The 19,923-nt window shown below is 54.8% G+C and overlaps 2 protein-coding genes across 3 annotated transcripts; one reads left to right on the top strand and one right to left on the bottom strand.

Annotated features, from left to right (window-relative positions):
* Window positions 1-4,545: 4,545 nt before the first annotated feature.
* Window positions 4,546-9,292, bottom strand: PHF13 (PHD finger protein 13). The gene is made up of 4 exons (XM_069782915.1): window positions 9,127-9,292; window positions 8,558-8,659; window positions 7,590-8,142; window positions 4,546-7,179 (listed from the first exon to the last, which is right to left on the bottom strand). The coding sequence occupies exons 1-4, from the start codon at window positions 9,163-9,165 to the stop codon at window positions 6,953-6,955; spliced, it is 921 nt and encodes a 306-aa protein (XP_069639016.1). The 5' UTR covers window positions 9,166-9,292; the 3' UTR covers window positions 4,546-6,952.
* A 61-nt stretch (window positions 9,293-9,353) lies between these two features.
* KLHL21 (kelch like family member 21) lies at window positions 9,354-19,673 on the top strand. Of its 2 annotated transcripts, none has more exons than XM_069782911.1 (5): window positions 9,354-9,430; window positions 10,535-11,634; window positions 13,038-13,443; window positions 16,432-16,504; window positions 16,893-19,673. In XM_069782911.1, exons 2-5 carry the CDS (start codon window positions 10,608-10,610, stop codon window positions 17,184-17,186), a joined length of 1,800 nt encoding a protein of 599 aa, XP_069639012.1. In that variant the 5' UTR covers window positions 9,354-9,430; window positions 10,535-10,607; the 3' UTR covers window positions 17,187-19,673. The 2 variants fall into 2 exon arrangements, with proteins under 2 accessions (XP_069639012.1, XP_069639013.1); XM_069782912.1 differs by having other exon boundaries at window positions 9,388-9,430; window positions 10,601-11,634.
* Window positions 19,674-19,923: the final 250 nt, after the last annotated feature.

The following is a 19,923-nucleotide window of genomic DNA, read 5'->3' as shown; positions in this document are numbered from 1 at the left end:
ACCATGTACTATCAAGGCTTTCCAGAAAAGAGGAAAGCAACTGGGGGAGAAGGACAGCAATTCATTTCGCTTGACTCCGATGCTGGAACTCTCTCTTCCCATCTAATTTATTTCTAGGAAAAAGAGGAACATAGGTTATACAAGTAAACCAGACCAAAGTGAGGAGAGATGCCAAATGGGCAAAGAGCTGAAAACGTAAAATTCAGCTGGCCTTTCTAAAAAGCATCAGTTATGACATCAATCCATTGGATTAATCTTGCATAGAAGCCACGCCAGTGATTTTCCAGCAAAAAGGGCAGTCGTGTTCTAGTGACACAGCAGATGGAAACGGCAGCCTTATGGTATCTACCACACACTGCATACATCAACACTACCGAGGCTTTTTCATAGAGAAAAGGAATAATCGTGGCTGTTTCTCAGTCACAGTTCTGCTCTTGGTGAGTCCTAGAATAGCCTTCGTTGCTTACATGTGAGACAGAGGGGAGAAGAAAAACGTATCTTGGCAGTGCATTGTTGCTCTTGGCAGTCCTGAGACGTACCTGGACCCTTTTTCTGTGCAACGGTGGTTCTCTTTGCTCAAGTCATTGTAACAGGAGAATTAGATTTCCAAAAGCAGACATATTTGAGCCAGTCTGAAAGAGATGCCCCCCACCCCATACAGGTTCATACAATGAAGGGGTGTTCACTTGTTTTTATTAAAACCTAAACAAAACTCTTCAGTTGTGACCAGCTCCTGGTGCAGGATTTTATTTCACTTACTACCAGTGTTCTGTTGATCTGAAATTAAATGTAAAATGTGCAATAAATTATATTCAGCCGAAAAGTAGCCCATGTTCCACTTGCATCTGTAGGACACTCTTGAAAATAAACTCTGGAAAAGCAAGGGTTGCAAGTTTTGTAAATGTAGCTGCACCCTCCGTCACATCCTGCTTATTGACCTCTGTTGATCGGTTGTCTCTGTAACTAGTTGAACTGGGCAGAAATCTCCACCAGAAATTCCGTTGTCGTGTCTTGTCACTGCGTGAAGTGCATGGTCAAGAGTGAGAGCCAGCCTGTAGTGACTGGGATGTGGCAAAATATTCGCAAGGAGGAGTACTGAGAATTAAGTTTTGTGTAAGCAAGTGCAAAATAGTGACAATGCATTTACTGCTAATTACAAAGAACCTTAGCATAGCCCTGTATCTAGTTTGCAGTGACACTGAGGAGTGTTTACACAAAAAAGTTTACACAGTAACACAATTTTCCTCCTTTCTGACAGCTTCCTGAGATACAGTTTCTGCTGTCATGCAAGTGTTTGTCTACATTAAAATGGAGAGAAATAGCGATGTGATTCTAAAAACTGCTTCAGTACTTCAAGAGGTCCTGGGGTATTTCTACACTTGAAAAATAAAGTTTCTGAGGGGCAGAGCGCATTGGTCCTACTCCAGCAGCTAAAACCTCTAAAACAGGGTAGCATCTTTGGGTGCAAACTTCAAAATGCATTAGAAACATGAGGTGGCGTATCCATCTCTAATTGACCCAGCAAATGCTTAAGATACCTTAATGAGGATCCAGGAACACACACTAGTCTTTTCAGCCAGAGCTTTTAAACTGTAAATTCTTGAGGTGGAGATTCAGGTTTAGGATTTACTTTATGGCATCTTCCCTCATCTTCCTGTACATGCTCTCCTCTTTGACAGACATGTCCCAGGGTGGCTCAGCCGGTGAAAGGCTACAAGGAGCCAGAGCTCTAGGCACTGGTTCTGCTGTAAAAACCATCTAAACCTCCTCCCGTGCAACTCAACCAGTGTGTTCGTACCTCCAAGCCAGGGCTTGGAGTCAGGCAAGTGCTTTCCTCTTAACCACAGCTGTGTTCTCATCAGAGAGCTGACTCAGTTCTCCTGCCTTCCCCCAGCACCTTGGAATTGTCTTTCTGTCTAATTGCAAAGAAGTTTGTGCAAGGCACAGATGAACCGTAACTTTGTACTTTGAACATCTGAATTTGCGACTCTTGTTAAAGTAAAATCCCTCACGATTAATACTGACACAGGCCTTGCCCCGTTCCCTGGCTAAACATCATAAAAAGTATATAGCTTGGTTTTTGCTGCCAGATTAGCCCACCAAGCATTCAGACCCTTGCTCTTCCCCTCCTTTCAAGTACTGCGAGTGCCCTTTCCCATCCATGAGGCTGCTGCGGTAGGTTCTTCTCTGTGAGCTCCTTTTTTGCTTCCCTGCAGTGTTTGTCATCAAGCGATGCTGAATTGTGTCCACAGGGTGGAGTCTGCTGCCTGTCCTGTCCTGTTTGTCCCCTCCCTTGGTGCCAGGTATTGGGTCGGTCCCTTCTACTGAATACTTCAGCCCACCTCCTCCTCTCCACCTTATTGTCGTGGTTGACCCCAGCCACCAACTAAGCACCATGCAGCCACTCTGTCACTCCCCTCCTCAACTGGACAGGGGAGAGAAAATATAACAAAAGCCTCGTGGGTCAAGATAAGGACAGGGAGAGATCACTCAACCAGTTACCGTCATGGGCAAAAGAGACTCAACATAGGGAAAATTAACTTAATTTATCGCCAATCAAACCAGAATAGGGTAATGAGAAATAAAACCAAATCTTAAAACACCCTCCCCCCACCCCTCCCTTTTCCCAGGCACAGCTTCACTCCTGAAGCAGCAGTGCAGGGGGATGGGAAATGGGGGTTATGATCGGTTCCTCACACCTTGTCTCTGCCACTCCTTCCTCCTCAGGGGGGAGGACTCCTCACTCACCCCCTGCTCCACCGTGGGGTCCCTCCCACAGGAGACAGTCCTCCACGAACTTCTCCAACATGAGTCCTTCCCACAGGCTGCAGTTCTTCATGAACTGCTCCAGCGTGGGTCCCTTCCACAGCGTGCAGTCCTTCAGGCACAGACTGCTCCAGCGTGGGGGGGTCACAAGTCCTGCCAGGAGCCTGCTCCAGCATGGGCTTCCCACGGGGTCACAGCCTCTTCCGGGCACCCACCTGCTCTGGCATGGGGTCCTCCACGGGCTGCAGGTGGATATCTGCTCCACCGTGGACCTCCGCGGGCTGCAGGGGGACAGCCTGCCTCACCGTGGTCTTCACCACAGGCTGCAGGGGAATCTCTGCTCGGGTGCCTGGAGCATCTCCTCCCCCTCCTTCTTCACTGACCTTGGTGTCTGCAGGATTGTTTCTCTTACATGTTCTCACTCCTCTCTCCAGCTGCAGTTTCTGTGCCCCAGCAACTTTTTTTTTTTTCCCCTTTCTAAATATGTTATCACAGAGGCGCTACAACTGTTGCTGATAAGCTCGGCCTTGGGCAGCAGCAGGTCCGACTTGGAGCCGGCTGGCACTGGCTCTGTCAAGACATAGGGAAAGCTTCTAGCAGCTTTTCACAGAAGCCACCCCTGTAGCCCCCCCGCTACCAAAATCTTGGCACACAAACCCAATACACGTATTTTCTGTTGGTGCAGTTTTAAAGAGACTGTAAGAACAGCCCCACTTGAGAAACCACTGCTTTCAACACCACCATTTCTGCTCTACAAGAAACTGCCATTTTACAGCTCCAACTCTGCTGGGACTTTGTTTCTCACTCTGTATAATACAAAATTGCAAATAGAATTAAAATAGAAGCTATAAGCAAGTAGAGCTTAGCTTCTAATACAATCCAGTCCCGTTTCCAAAGAATTGAGCCATCTTTGAAGTTTGCTGAGGTGTTAAGGCTGCAGCTTTGAACACAGCTGGCTGAGCAGCAGTGCCTTCAGGGTCGTGGCGCATACAGGAGCACATACAGGGGTGGCACTAGGGCATCAGCATCCCTTTGGTGGTTTGGGGTCCTCGGTGCCGCAGGCACGGCAGGGGTGGGAGGGAAGGAGCCCTCCTTCAGCACAGCTCCCAGGGGGTTTAAAGGGGGTTTGCTTTAGGTCTGGCTGAGCAGCCTGTCTTTGCCAGGCAGATGCAGTACAGCCCAAGGTCCGTTTCTGAGGCTGCCCAGTCCTGCGGGGACCTGGCTCTCACACAAGTGGGACAGGCATGGGGTCACTTCGGCCAGCAGTCTCACCTGGTGTGACCTGCCCAGCTTCTACACACCAAGCCTGCCTTCAGGCGCTCTCCACGAAGGACCCCTGCCAGGACAGCACGGTCCCAACGCCATAGGTGTCCTAACCCAAGCCCTCTCCCCCCGCCGGGCTCGCGCCAGCCTTTGCACCCTTCAGCAGGTCCCTGTCAGCGAGCCCGGTGCAGCATACCAGCTGCCTTCAGCTGCTCTGGACTCCCGCAGCAGCAGGCATCGCCTGCCTCCCATCGCTGCCCCATGCTTGTCCCTGCACCAGCGGCAGGGCTCCACCACGATTTACCTTGCTCACAGCAGAGGCTGGGCAAGGAGCAACTGCAACAAAGAGAGGTAAGGATACCTGTCAGCACAGGGAAGATGCGTTTGCAGCGCTTCCTATCCATACCTGAATTAGTGAGCGTACCGTTGAGGGAAGAGCGCTTGAAGCATCAAGTCTTGCTGCCACCTGGCACAACTGCTTTACACACCGGTAAATCATAACAGCAGACTCCTGAGTTTGGAATAAAACAAAATCATTGTTCACTTGTTTCACATTTAAGAAAAAAACATGGTTCATTAAAACAGTTTTAATGAAAAAATAAAGTTCTGAATTAAACTATAATTATACATGGCTGAAAGTGATGAACTAAAAGAATGGAGATGTTACTTTTTTCTTTTTTTTTTTTTTTCCCTCTCTGCTGATACTGTAATGTGCTGGACTTGTCAGACACCATCTATGGGGATAAATCTGAAAAGGTAAGAGAACAAGAGTCAGTCACATTGATTAGTATCGAACCTCTGTGAAAAAGAGCCAGTTCGCTTGGCAGTTCGCCATTTCCCCCATAAAAGCTTCAGGAACGCGTTCCACGGAGGTCCAGTTGAATTGCAGACACGCTGTAAACAAGAGAGATATACCAATTGCAGAGCAGGTCCAACCCTCACGCAGCTTGCGACCGGGATCTTCCAAAGCCTTTCTGTTTGCAGAGGGAAATGGTGGCATTTGAGAACTTTGGTTATTTTTCTGGCTGCTAAAACAGTCAGGCAGCCGGCAGGGGCAAGTCTTTGGCAAACTCCTCGGTGGTTCCATGCAGCTTCTGGAAGGCAGCGTACCATGGTCACGGTCTTAAGATTTTGCAGAAGCTGGAGCTGGTTTTCAGAACCTAGAGTCAGTTGTTGCAGCTCGGTGGAACAGGATTTTTATAGAGAAGCATACAGTTGCACGTCGTGCTGTTCTGTCATCCCAACCCGGGCCTGCGGATCCTTCACACCCCCGCGTCCCACACAGCAAAGCCCTGGGGTGCTGCCGTGCAGGACTGTCTGCCTGAAGCTTTGGCAGCCCCGTGTCAGACATCTGAAGGAGGGTACCTGACTCTGTGTACTGGAAAACCCTTAGTCATCACCAGGATGCATCTCCTGATGAGCCAGTACTCTGATAAGGCGGTGGTCTTAATGCGGTGTATCATCTGCAGGACTAACGTGGACACGTACCAACCAGTACAGCTAGTCTCGCTTCAGCCGTGGTATCAGCCAGGGACTCCCCTTGCCTCCCGGTCTCACCAGACAGAGCACATGTTGTCCATCAGGCATAACTTAGAGAAATACCTCGACATGTCAACCGAATTTGTGCGATACATACGGCTCGCTCTGTTTGGTCATCGAGGAACAGTGCCGCTGGCTCAGCAGCCTTGCGTAGGAGCCTCGACTCCCTGTCAAGTTTCTGAACAGATTTCCCTTGGGCTGAGGCCCCAGGAAGTCCCGTCGAGGGAGCACAGCGTCGGCAGGGGCCTCAGTGCTCTCCTGTCCTCCCCCACACTGGATGGATCTTCATTGCACTTCATTTTGCTAGCTGCATAGCCTGCATTTGCTTTTATCTGTGTAATTTGCAACCAATAGGTTAAAGATTCCATCTTTTTGATTACAAATCCAGTCTCAAAACAAACAGCAAAACCAAAAGTCAACTCAGCTGTAGTACTCGGATGGAAATGATCAAATCCCAAACCAGCCCTGCCAGGTTCTAAGTTTACTATGGCCCCTTTTACAGTCCACGTTTGAATTCTGGGCTGAGAAAATGGAGGGTCATCGTCGTCTTAAAACAGCACCTTAGAGTTTAACGACGGGCCAGGAAATGGAGCGAACAGTATCCCCCCCATACACACATTGGAGCCAATCATGCAAAACAAAGTCACGAAAAATCACCGTAAGAAGAGACCACCTAGCAAGAAATCCAATGTCGCTAATCCCCAGCGCTGCCTGTCCAGAAAAAGAGCTGCTCTCTTCCTTGAAATGCGCGGGTCCCTCAGCACAGAGGGAAGCCCCGTTTTCACTTGAACAGTGCCAAATCACAGGACACCCCTACCGCCCGGGGCCCGCTGAAGAGGAGGCAGATTGCGCAGAGGTCGGTATGTATTGACACTCACTCCCATGGAGCCTTAGAATATCTAAGATTGATATATATGGACAAATGGGCAGGTATAGTATTACATTAAAATTAAAACACATGGCCATTTACTTTTCAGACTCTTCACACAGATTCCCTCCTCCTCCTAGGATTCCCTCCTCGAGTTTCCTAGCACAGAGAAGGTTCGCAGTTTCCCGATGGGATGAGAAAACATACGTGGCAAAGGTATTATACATTCCGCAGACATCACCTAATTCATAGTTGTGACCGGACAAAACCCCACCAAACCCAGAGAGCTGTCTGTGCCTCGAGCGAATCAGTATCTAGCAGCAGTTTTGACCAGTCGGCCTCTTCCAGCCCCGGCTGCCCACAACTTGGCGATTCCTCGTCCCTGTTACCGCAGGCCGGCCGGGCAGCCCTTCCGCCTGAGCAGCAGCAGTTCGGGGGAGCTCTCTCCGGCCTCCCGGCCGGCGTCGGCAGCTCACCCGCCCGCCCAAGCAGCGCACCAGCACGCGCCTCCCTCCCCTAGTCCAGAAAGCGCCTGCGCGAGCCCGTCCGGGAGCGGTTCGAACGGCGAATGTCAAACTTGGAGTCCCGGCACTTCTGACATATGTAGACCTCTGGGACATTCGACTTGCGGATTTTGGCGCAGGAGAGGTGGATCCAGGTGTGGCACTCATTACACTCAATCATCGGCCGCCCGGCAAAAGGCTTCATGCAGAAGCAAGTGACTAGGTCCCATGAGTCGTCATCTGCAAAGAGAAATGGCAAGCTATGTTTTTAACTGCCAACTCCTCTTGACCACGCCGGGAATTTACTCTCCTTCCGCGCTAAATTAACTGCCTGGGTTTCAAAGACAGGCACTTTGCTGATCTTTCCAGGTCTCTCTTGCACGGGAAGAGACTCTCGGCAGCACAAGAGAGGCCATAATCCAGGAGAGTGGAACCCGCTGCTTCTACGAAGTCGCAGCTTTTCACTCAGTTTATCGCAAAAGCAGCCAAGCGGTCCCCCCCTTCACCCCGAACACCCAACCGCCACTTAAAGCTGCCCAGGCAGTGCACCGTGGCGTTATCCTCACGCTACAAGTAAAGCGCCGCAGAGATCAGCAGCGGCACCGCCACTTCCACCTGGCTGATCCTCTTCCGACAGCCAGGCCACCTACCTGAATCCACCATGATGTCCTCGTCATCGCCGGTGCCGTCCTCATCCCGAAAGACCACCTGCTTGCCCTGCCGGATGACCGTTCGTTTGCCCACGCTCTGGATCTCCACCGTCGGCTCGGCCGTCACGGCAGGGTAGGAGACGCTGGAAGGCGTGTCCGAGTCCCACACCGAGCAGTGCTCGGTCGCAGACTGAGGGTCACCCTCCGACGAGGGGCTCATCGGCGTCTCTACGTAAGAGTCCTCCGCCTCCAGCTCCAGCAGCTTCTCCTCGTAGTCCTCCTCTGCAGACACCTCCGTTTCCCTCCTCTTCAGCTTTTTCTTCTTCCTGATCTTATCGATTTGCTTCCGCTCCGGCAGGAAGTTGCCGGGTTTTGCCCGCTGGAACAGGGAACCGTAAGGTTTCGCTCGCTTAAGCTGACTGAAGTTCTTTCTGTTCTTGGCGGGCAGGGAAACGGCGGAGGGGATGTCATTGAACCGGGGGTCCCAGCTATCGCTGTCAATCGTGCCTCCGGTGCTGTTGGGAGGGCTGGGGCTGTTCCTCAGCGGCGTTTCCTGGAAAACGTCGAGGAAGCGGGTAAAAGCGTTAACTCGGCTCAGCGCTGCGCCCTTTCCCCCGAGGCGCTGCTTGCTCTCGCCCCAGTCCAAGCTCCCGCTCTCCCTGCGACCTGCCCCGCCGCGGGCACCTCCAGCCAGGCCGAGCCGTGGCCCGCGGCCGCCCAGGCCCCACCGAGACCGAGGCGGCGGTGCCGGGGCTCCACGCTTTCCTCTCCCCCCCCAAAAGCGGCCACCCGGCTGCTCTAGTTCCCCCTTTTGTTTCAGGGAGCCGGCGCGGAGGCGTCACCTCCTCGCAAGGGCCGCTTTTACAAAACGGCCCGGCAGACGGCTGCTGCGGAGGACCCGCTGCGGCCGCGGGACCGGGAAAGCGCCCGGGCCTCCCCGGGGGGGAACCCGCCCGGTGCCCCCTCACCTCCTGCGGGTAGGGGATGTAGCCGGCGTAGGCCAGGACGAAGGTGCAGAACTTGTTGAAGTCTTCCACGGTCCGGTGCCGCCGGGAGGCGGGGGAGAAGTCCTGCAGGGGAAGGGGACGGGGGTCAGCGGCGGCCGCCGGGCCGGGCCGGTGCGGGGGGGGGGGGGGGCAGCCGCCGCCGCTCCCCGCAGCCGGGCCCCGCCCGCCGCCGCTCCCCGCGCCGCCCCACCCCCACCCCCCGCGGCAGCGGTAGCCGGGCAGAGCCACCGCCGTGTGTCCCCCCCCAACCACTCCCCCCCCTTCTCGGTCTCGGTACCGGCCCCTCAGGCGGGCCGCCCCCCGCGGTAGGAGACGGCGGGGCGCGCCGCCGCCATTCCTCGCCCCGGCGCTCCGCGCTCGGGAGGCACAAGATGGCCCCGGCCCCGCGGCGGGGCGGCAGCGGCGGCGGGGAGCGGGCACCGGCGGCCGGGCTGGGCCGGGCCGGGCCGGGCCGGGCGGTGGGGGACGCGCCCCCCCCCCGCGCCGCCACCGCCGCCGCCGCCGCCCCGGCCTCCGGGGCCCCGGCTCACCTCCGGGGCGAACGGAGAGGCGCAAGAGTCGGAGTCCATGTCCCGGCGCGGGAGGCGGAGGTGGAGCCGGGGAGGCAGCGGCGGCAGCAACCGGGCAGCGCCGACACCCGCGAACCGCTCGGTACCGGCGGGAGGCGGCGAAGGGGGGGGGGGGGGGCGGCCGCCCGCGCGGGGGCCGCCGGGAACGGTAGTCCGCCCGCGCGGGGAGTGCTGGGAACGGTAGTCCGGGCCTGCGCGGTGGCGGCCGCGGGGGCTGCCGGGAGCGGCAGTCTGGGCCGGGGCGGCGGCAGCGGCGAGCGGAGCGGTGAGCCCGGGGAGGGGGGGGAAGCACCGGGGCGGCTGCGGGCCCCGCTGCAGAGCCGCGGTGGGCCTCGGGGTGTGTGTCGGGGGGTCGGTTGGCTGGGGACGGGCGGCGGCGGGCAGGGCGGCCGCCTCTCGCCAGCCTCGACCCCTGGGCCCCGCTGGAACTCGCCCGCCGCGCCTTCCCGGGGGGGGCGGCGGCCTCCCTCCGCGTTGTCCGCCCCTCCTCGCCCCGCTCGGTCTCGCCCGGCTCCGGTCTCGCCCCGCCGCGGCCTCCCCGCTCTCCTCCCCTCCCTGCGCCGATCTCCCGGCCCTCGTTGCCGGGGGAGCGGAGCGGCGGCGGCTGCAGGGCCGAGATACCGGGCTGGGTCCCGGCGGGGGACCCGAGGCAGCAGCCGCGTCTACGGGGACCGGCTCCCCCGCGTCCCGCAGCGGCTCCCGCCGCGCTCCCGTTCTTCGCGGAGCGGGAGTCCCGCTGCCCGCCCGCCCACGGAGGCTGCCAAGGGCACGAGTGCAGCGCAGGCGAAAGCGCTTTATTCCTCCGGTGTCCCTTTGACTGGGAGCGAGCGGGGACGGGCAGCCTGGCAGGACACCAGCCGTAACGCGTTTGGCCAAAACCCTGGAGCTCTCCGCTTTTACGCAGCCGAGCCTTGCCTGCGGTAACTTAGGCTGGGGCGGTCAGCGAGCGTGCCTCCCGGGAACACCTCCCTCGGCACCTCGCTTTCGAGGAAGACCCCGCTGTCCACCTCAAAGAGCGGCGGGGGCTGCTCCCGCTGGGCACCCTATCCGCGACACGAGGCGCTGGGGGCTTGGGCGCGACATTCGTGAAGGTGTTGGGTTCACAAAGCTCTGCCCCGCTCTTGTGAGGCTGCCGTAATCCTGGGCAGCTTCAACACGGGCTTCTTAAAAATATAATTAGACTAAGCAGGGGAGGCTGCTGGCAGCACCAGCTTGTTATGCAACCCCCGCTCCTCCGTGACGGGGGAAGGAGGATGTTTTCCGGGGCTGTTTAGTTTATCCCACTTCCCAGCCAGAGGACGGTTTTCCCTGTGCTAACCCACCTTTTCTTTTCTTTTTTTTTTTCTTTTCCTTTTTTCTGTCCTGCAAGCTGCTCTCAGGGTTGAACCCCAAGGGGCTCCACGCAGGGCGTGACGCAGCGTGTGCTCTCCCACAGGCACGGCATGGCAGCGAGCACAGGCAGCAGCGGTGGTGAGACGGCGGCGACGGGGGAGCCGGCACACGCGGTGTCGCTGCTGCGGGGGCTGAGTGCGCTGCGAGCGGAGCGGAGCCTGCTGGATGTGACGGTGGTGGCGGGTGGCCGGGAGTTCGGGGCGCACCGCGCCGTCCTGGCCGCCGCCTCCGGCTACTTCCGCGCCATGTTCGGTGGGGCGCTGCGGGAGGCACGGGCCGAGCGGGTACGGCTGCACGGCGTGGAGCCCGAGTGCCTGGCGCGCCTCCTCGACTTCGCCTACACCGGCCGGGTGGGCGGGTTGGGCCCTGACATCGCCGAGCGCCTGCTGCGCGCCGCTGACCTGCTGCAGTTCCCTGCCGTCAAGGAGGCCTGCGGCGCCTGGCTGGCACGTCAACTGGAGCCCGCCAACGCCCTGGACATGCAGGACTTCGCCGAGGCCTTTGCCTGCCCGGCGCTGGCGGCTGCCGCCCACCGCTTCGTCCTACGGCACGTGGGTGAGCTGGGCGCCCAGCTGGAGAGGTTGCCGCTGCCGCGCCTCCTCTCCTACCTGCGGGACGACGGGCTCTGTGTCCCCAAAGAGGAGGCTGCCTTCCAGCTGGCGCTGCGCTGGGTGCGTGCCGACCCCGCTGCCCGCGCCCCGCTGCTGCCCCAGCTCCTGGCCCATGTCCGCCTGCCCTTTGTGCGCCGCTTCTACCTGCTGGCCCACGTGGAGGGCGAGCCGCTGGTAGCCCGCTGCCCGCCCTGCCTGCGTCTCCTGCGTGAGGCCCGTGACTTCCAGGCCGCCCGCCTCGACCGCCATGACCGGGGGCCCTGCGCCCGCATGCGCCCCCGGCCCTCCACTGGCCTGGCCGAGATCCTCGTCATCGTTGGTGGCTGCGACCGCGATTGCGACGAGCTCGTCACCGTTGACTGCTACAACCCTCGCACCGGCCACTGGCGCTACCTGGCCGAGTTCCCCGAGCACCTGGGTGGGGGCTACAGCGTCGCCGCACTGGGCAACGACATCTATGTCACCGGTAAGGCGTGCAGGGTATGAAAGCACCGCTGCTGAGATTTCCATTGAAAATACACAGGTTCTAACAGCGAGACCTGGCTTTTCTCGGGGTAGCAGAGAGTTTGAAACTCTGCTCGGGCTCAGTATGACTGCAGCCTGAAGGCGGGTGTAGGGACTCCTTGAGTTCGTGCTGAATTTAGCAGCGGGTCTCAGTCCGGGAGGTATTTTGTCGTGACTAATGCTCCTGAGCACGTGGGCAGAAGTAACAGATCTTGCACCGGTAGAACTTTCTAACCACTCGCGCTGGGGGACAGGAGTGACTTGAGAGGGTTTTGAATTTCTGGCTGTGAAGATGGTGTTTGGGTTCAGAATCTGTGAATCACAAGCCAAGCGCGTGCTCGAGGCAGAGGCGCGTCAGAAAGCCCCCGGTTCCTCAGCCAGCCAGCGCCTATGAGTCACGGTACCTTCCTCAGCACAAATGCTGCCTCCTCGCAGTCCGCTGGGGCTATAATTACTTCTGTCAAGGTGACATGGATGTGTAAATTCGGCTGTTAATCTGCATGTAGATGCCTCCTTTGAAGCACATCCCCGTAGCTGGAGTGGCAGCCCTGCGGCAGCCATAACAAACCAGGGCCTGGGAAACAAGGTGCTGCAGAACAGCTTGCTCTGGGTGTGCAGGACGTGCTGACAAAGATTTGAAGGGCAGGTCAAATGCAGGTGAACAGGAAACTGTTCATTCTCTAGTCACGAGCAGAAAACAAGGCTCTGCTTTAAGGGCAGAGTTCTAAAAATGATGGGCTACCATGGATGCCCTTATGTCCCGTGGGAGCTTTCTGGAGCGATCCCGGCCAGTTCTGGGGGCACTGATACTGCCGAGAGCTCCGTGCTTCAGCAAGGCCACTGCTGGCAGGGATCTTCAGTTGTTCTGCTTAGTGTCAGCATCGTAGCATGGGTAGTGGGGAGGGAGGGTTGGAAGGTTTCTGTACTGCCGGCGATAATGCTGCCTTGGCAGCTGGGCGCTGGTGAGCGTTAGTCTCGGCAGTTTCTGGACAGCAATGCAGCAAGGGTTGCAAAACAGGGAAGAAAACGGTTGTTTGGAGGGACGGAGCTAGTCAAACCTGGGAGACTCATTTTGAGTCTGGCTGAGTACAGACTAGGAGTGACACGGGAGAAATCCTTCCAGGCTTGCTGGGAAAGAAACAGTGCAAAACTTCTGTTAAAGTCCTCACAGCATACGCTACTGTGGTACCCCAGCACTGAAATATTTTCATAATGTATGGCCCTGGGAAGGAAAAAGTGCGTGTAGGTATTAAGAAGGTGCAGCTGGAAGACATAGCAAAGTCCCCTGTCCCCAGTCTCCTCCATCGCCCTGTAGTATTTCCCTTTGCGAAACCACACTTTGACATGTGGCGTGCTGTGCTGCAGGGGGATCGGATGGGTCAAGGCTGTATGACTGCGTCTGGAGGTACAATTCCAGCGTGAACGAGTGGACAGAGGTGTCTCCCATGCTGAAAGCCAGAGAATACCACAGCTCCACAGTCCTGGACGGGCTGCTGTACGTGATCGCCTCCGACAGCACGGAGCGCTACGACCACTCGGTGGACAGCTGGGAGGCTCTGCAGCCCATGCTGTACCCCATGGACAACTGCTCCACCACCTCGTGCCGCGGCAAGCTGTTCGCCATAGGCTCCCTGGCTGGCAAAGAGTCCATGGTTATGCAGTGCTATGACCCTGACAGCGACCTCTGGTCCCTCGTGAACTGCGGCCACCTGCCTCCCTGGTCCTTCGCCCCAAAGACTGTCACTCTCAACGGCCTCATGTACTTCATAAGGTGAGTAGCAGGAGCAATAACCTCCCTCCCCATGCCCCTGCTGGGCAAGCCCAGGGTTTCCCCGGGAAGGCATGCAGATTTTGTGGGTGGTTGCAGGAAGAGCACTGCGTTGGGAAAGCACAGCAGTGCTTCCTCTGATGGTCCAGGTGGGTCTGTAAACTGCCACACCTCTTCGCTTTACTTCTGTTGTAGCTGGACCTCAAAGAACTACACTTAAAATTCTGTAAAAATGTCTGAATCTAAACCCACAGGCTGGGGAATAGCCAGGTCTAAATATGGCTGAAGTCAGCAGCAGTGCTGCTTGGAAATAGACTTCTCAGTTTTCTTGGCTTCTGGTTCAACCCCCCTTGTTGCTATAAATAAGCGAGTAAGCTCCAAGAAAGCGTTAAACTGTAGCCCAGGGGAGGACATCCTCCGTCTCAGCGGAGATAAGAGGACCGAAGATGAAATGATTGGTCACTATTTTTAAGCGCCTTTCCAAATTGGGACTTAATTACCCATCTGAAGCTGTCCTGGTGGTGCAAATACTTTGGTTATCCACCTAATTAAAAATAAACTGAAAGGCATGCTAGCACTGAAGCATTTCATCTTGTTGTGTTGACTTTGAGCAAACATAGACTTCTGCGATGGCCTCCAGACACTTTTCTTTTTTTAGTCTCCTCTTGGCTTTGCATAACACAGCAACTTCTACCCAGGACCTTTTATTTGATTCATTTGGGTTCAGCCGAGTGTCTTGGTTCCTGGCCATTGTTTGCAGGTAGCAGTTTGAGTCACCTGCTTTTCAGTAAAGACTGGCAGGGGTGTTCTAGCTGTTCGGCCACTTGTCACAAGCGGGTTCTAAAGGTTTTCCTTTTTCTTATCTTTTTTAAGATACTGATGATTGACACTTCAGGATTTCTGATCACTTACGCCTCTGCAGGAGTTAATGAGGAGATGATCAGGGTCAGGTTTTTCCTCCCCTCATTTCACGTGCTGCACATGGGCTGCTGCTCTGTGTAAAGCTGTGAGATAATCTTTGGAGGACAGAGGAATAGGTTACGAATAGAGGTCGCAAACTCATTTTTTGGTTAGTTTTAAATAGCTCAGACTAAAGCTTCTGACTGATGATCCCCTCTAGTGGGACTAGTTTTATAACTATAAATATGGCACAGCAACGAGGCTTAGGTCTTCAGCTGTATCCTTCTTTGAGCTAACCCTGAGACAGGAGAGGAGGTCCTGGCCTGCCTGTCACCAGTGCCTGGAACTGCATGCCTAGAGCTTTGCCCCTTGTTTCCCTTCCAGTCCGTCGGGGTTTTCAGCTTCATACTTGGAAGTATTTGACTCACCTGCTGCTCTGTTAGTTACGGGAAGCGTTGTGAACAGCAGCACTTCCTCCAGGTACAAATGGCTTTGTAGCAGCATTTAGCTCCCAAGCGCTGTGTGCTAAGGCAGGTACCGGCTCTTGGTTCTGAGCAGTTCTGAGGAAGAAAGGTTGGTCTTAGTGCAGCTCTGTGGGGCTTGGAGCGCTCGCTTACATGTGCCTGCACTCAGGATGTTTCGTTCAGGTGAATATTGGTTCAGTTAAAGGTACATCATAAAAGTAACTCAAACTGAAGAAACTGGTTTCAAAGTGTGTATTGTATGGGTACCTTAGGAACGCTTGTCCAGAGCGTAACCAGAAAGCCCCATGGCACGCACCTTGGCTTCACCACAGGCTTTGCAGGTGGATTTCTGATGTAATGTTTGCTAAACAGACGCTGCTGGTGTAGGTGAGATTTCTCATTTATTTTCATTCCCTTCCCTGCTCAGATTCACGTCAGCAATCGATAGTGATACCTTGTCACCTGCACGACGCATGACAATATGCGATGTCACAATAGATACAAAGACAATAAAATATTCCTCGCAGCCTTTTGAATCCATCCCTAACAGGACTGTCTTGGAGTGACTGACAGCACTTCTCCAGCTGCCCTGACCTTGTCGTCCTCGTGTTCTTGGGTCAGCAGCGCGCATTTCTGCGTTGTGAACATCCTTCACCTGTCACTGTCGCCCTCCTGCCTCGCGAGCAGAGCGGGCAAGAGAAGCCTTGGGGGATTACACTGCCCCCGCCAGCTCTTCTCTCGCAGTCCTATGGCCCATCTAAATTTGGCACTGGCAAAAAACTCAAGCAGTAGGGATGCCATTACTTGGAAGTGCATGGAGGTTTAAGCCTCTCCAGAACAGCAGTCATTTTTCTTCCAGACCCTGAAGACTTGGCACCAAAGCCAGATCAGATCAGTCTGTGAAATGCAGGCTTGCAGAAAGTTAGTCTGTGAACACACCTACCATAGATGTAGATGTAAATAAAAAACAAAAAAAAAAAAAAAAAAAAAGGACTAGATTTGAAAAAGCCCTTGCGATTGTGGAGCCATTTCTGACCCAGCAGTGGCGTAGCTGTGTGCTGGACTCCGAGTGGGGCATGCAGTCCAGAGCAGCTCGCCCTGCCATCTCGGCTGGAGCGACCAGCTTAGGCAGGCAGAAAACAGTGCGTGCTGTCAACTTGCTCTATCTCTGGTTGTCTTGTCTGCCATCCCACCTAGGCGGCATCCTGAAACTTGGCATACACCAGAAAGTATAGAGTGCGTTGCTTTGGCTGTAGAGAAGCTCAGAAGGGGCGCGTGGGCTCTCTGGATGTAGGTCACTGGCACTGAGAATGAGACGTGCTCCTGCGCTAATATGTGGTACGGGCGCAATGTCTGTGCCAGCCTGCTTCGTGGGTTAGGGGTGCAGCGGAGAAGTCCAGGCATTTCCTGGGGTTGAATGTCACTGCAGGCACAGGAGAAGCCCACGCTGGAGGCTGGGGTCCGCATCGAGACCTGCACCTTCGTACAGGAACCCTCTGGTCTCTAATCTACGTAGTGGAATTGGAGCAGAAGTGCTTATGGCAGCATTTCAGGCCGTTGAACTGGGGGCTTCACAAGGTGGGAGGTTTTTAGAATGCAGAAGAGTAATTTGTGTTATCTCCCACAGAGACGACTCAGCTGAAGTGGACGTTTACAATCCAGCGAAGAATGAATGGGATAAAATCCCTGCCATGCTTCAGGTAGGACGCTTACTGAGCTACCGGCTGCCTATTAGTGTTAAAAACCAGCGTAATTTACCTTTGGAAAAAACAGGTGCTCTTTAGATGATAACCCCTTGCACACAGAGTGCATTTAAGCATCTCACAGTCACCTGGTAGAAAAAAATCCCAGACTGCGGTTGCGTAGTCGGGTGCTCAGCCCAGCACGCAAGAGCTGGGCAAAGCTAGAAAACGCTCTCTCCTCCTGGCAGTTGGGCAACGCTGGTTGAGAGCCAGAGTCAGCAGCTGGTGGGCGCTGAGCCCCGTCCAAGTGAGCAGTTGCGGGACAGTACCCGACACCTTTGTCATCTGTCTAATTGGGCAAAACTCTCCTGTCTAACTGTTGCGTATATTTATTTTTAAATTGTAGGTTCACGTTGGGGGGAGCGTGGCTGTGCTTGGCGGGAAGCTCTACGTCTCTGGCGGCTACGATAACACGTTTGAACTCTCGGATGTCGTGGAAGCCTACGACCCTGAGACGCGAACGTGGAGCGTGGTGGGCCGACTGCCCGAGCCCATCTTCTGGCATGGCAGCGTCAGCATATTCCGGCAGTTCATGCCGGAAACCACACAGGAGGATGATGGCATCACACTGGACAACACCATCAACTTGAACAGGCAGCACCAAAACCTTCACAACCAGAACCTTAACGAGCTTCGTTAGCAGGGGAAGGCACTGTTCCCCTGGCTCACCGCGAGTTCATTATCCAGAACCAGCGTTGCTTTGAGAGAAGGCAGAGGCAAACCGGTGCTTGGAAACAAAAACATACTGTTCAGAGAGGGAGTGAAAACTCCTAAAGTTTGACGTGCTGTTGCGGAACCACAGCCGGCAGACAGCGAGGCCTCCACTGCGGCGTCCCTCGGCCCTCCTCTGGGGCAGGAGAAGGTGCTGCACTGCCTGCAGAGGAGACCCAAGAGGTGAACTCTGAGGAAAGCAATCGCGCTGAATGTCACTGCAGCATTGCAGCTTACAGCTTTTGGTCAGACGCCTTTTGCTGGGAGCTCCTTCACCCTGTAATGCTTCGTTTGCCACCAAACCTTCTTCAGTTTCTTTTTTGGTAGGACGGTGGTCGGGACGCCCACCTCTGTTCTGTGCTTCAGAGGAAGACGGACCTCCTGCGCGCGTCTTTCTCTGTGTGGTTAGAGGGGGGGAAAGGCCTTCCCACAAGAGCTGGAGGTCTGTTAGGGGCGAGAGGTTAATATGAGAACATGGCCCCTCCTGCCCTGTCACCATGGTCCTCAGTCCCCGTTCATGCCTTCAGAAGGAACAGACGTCCTGTAGCAGGGATCTCGCCAAGGCTGGGTTATGAAGTTTCACCTTTCCCGTTGTCCGAAGCTCAGTTCTTCCTGTATTTTGGTGGGGGTTTTTTAAGTTGCAGCATTTAAACTTCTGCAGGTGTTTGTTTTCCAACCCTTCCTAGTAGCGCGCTTTTTCCTTCCAAGAAGAAGCACCCTTATTTATCTTTTAATTGCATTCTCACAGCTAGATTATTTTCATTTCTGATCACCCCAGCTGCACCCTCCTGTTAGGGGAAGGGGAGAAGCGAGTACCCCTCTTGGCTGGCCCGAGGAGCCACTCTCCCTTCCCGGTGTCATTGGACTTGTTGATAGTGGGGCTGAACTAGGCAGAAAAAGCTGCTGCTTGTGGCGAGGGCTGTTTGCTGCTGGTTCTCCTGTGCCAAACTCTCAGTCAGCACGCTGGGTTGGGCAGATAGGCCCCATGCAGCAAGGGCGAGTTTTTATTTCTTCACCATTTTGAAGGAGCTAAGTCAGCGTTGTACTGTTTTAGGAAAAAAAAAAAACTTACTGGGAAAGGCGAGTGCAGCTTCCTCAGGAGATTCACTGCAGGCTTGCAGAATTGCTGGCTGTGTTTAGATACCTTGATGCAGAATTGCTTTCAAATGCATTGCCTTGTGTGAAGGAACCCACCAGACCTTCGGAGGGGTCTCGTGCCTGTCGTGCCTCCAGTTTGCAGGAGCTCTCGGGATTTGGGTGAAGGTGTAGGAGTTAGCCAGCGTTGAGGACTGAAAGGTAGTTATTTTAGGGTTGGGTTTTTTTCTTCTTTTTGCTTGGGGTTTGCTGGTTTTTTTGGCCTGTGTAAGATTTGCCTTTATACTCGCCCAGGTGACCTCATTAGCTTGGGCTGTGTTTCCTCTGTCTACCTTAGCTGAAGAGAAGCAGTTTACTTGTGGAATGTTTCTTGAACAAGAAAACGGCTAAAACTGCAGTATGGCTCACCCAAAAATGAGCATCGTGCCTTTTGGAAAAGTGTAAAGTGTGACAACGGCTGAGGTGTTGGCTGGATGCGCTTGCTTTTTCCATCTTTCATTTTTAATCAATAGGAAAGAAAATTGAACTTATTTCAGAGATGGAAAGCCCGTCTACTTGATTGCACGCCTGCCTTCTGGCTTGCCCTTGGATTGAGTAGTGTCAGAGCCCCATCTCCACAACATCAGCACCTTCACAGCTTTAAAAAAAGCTCTTTGCCTTCAGTGCTGTTTTATGCCACGCTCCTCAGCTGTGGAACTTGGGAAAGCTGTTCATGAAATTTGGGCTGTTCTCCAGGTCTGAAACTTTGACAGTGCCTTGAAACTGCCATGTACCGGTGGAGGATCGCGGAGGGGCCTCATCTGGCCACGGCAGCCTCTGGGTTTAAAACCCTCTCCGGCGCTGCCACGGGCTGGGGTGCAGGGGGGGCCCCCCTTGGGTGGAGGGGACATGCAGGGGGCCTGTGATTTGGGGCGGCTCCTTCGTTTCTGGCTGCATCCTGCCATGTCGACCCGTGAGGCTAAAGCAGCCTGTCCCCACGGCGCCGTGTCGTGCCCGGGGAGAGACGGTGCACGCCACGCAGCTGAACTTGCATTGCAGACCGAAGTATTTACGCTGAACTATAAATAGTACGCACACCCTGTCTCATACTGTAGTGCTCGCTGCTAGACCTGCCACCCCTGAATTCCCCAACCGGCTGAACAGTTACGGATCTGTATTTATTTTTTTGTAAAATTCATTGTGTCTGAATCTCTGAGTACAGTTTAAATACCGTCCTTTGAAACAAAGGCATTTTACATTTACAGATATTGTATTTTTATTCTCATAGTTTGTTTTTAAATTTACTTGCAGCAGTCAAGTTAAATAAAACACGTTATGTAAATCTCGCTGTCATCTTTGAAGGGAAGATTACTGAAGTTTCTAGGGCTGAGGTACGTTTAACCTGGAGACTTTCTGCCTCCTTGGTGAGTAAAAGAGGGAAAGGGGAGAGAGCGTGGCCGGGATTTCAGGGCACGTGGGTACTCTGTGATCTTCCCCCACCCTGGGAATACTCAGAAAAAGGTTCTCAGCATCACAGCAACCCCGGATCCTCATATTTCAGACAAGTACAAATCCCCACACCTAAGAACAAG

The sequence above is a fragment of the Haliaeetus albicilla genome, chromosome 4 (genome assembly GCF_947461875.1).
Source record: "Haliaeetus albicilla chromosome 4, bHalAlb1.1, whole genome shotgun sequence".
NCBI classification, from domain to species: Eukaryota; Metazoa; Chordata; class Aves; order Accipitriformes; family Accipitridae; genus Haliaeetus; species Haliaeetus albicilla.
Note: the sequence above shows the minus strand (reverse complement) of the source record. Positions and strands in the feature narration are given on the sequence as shown.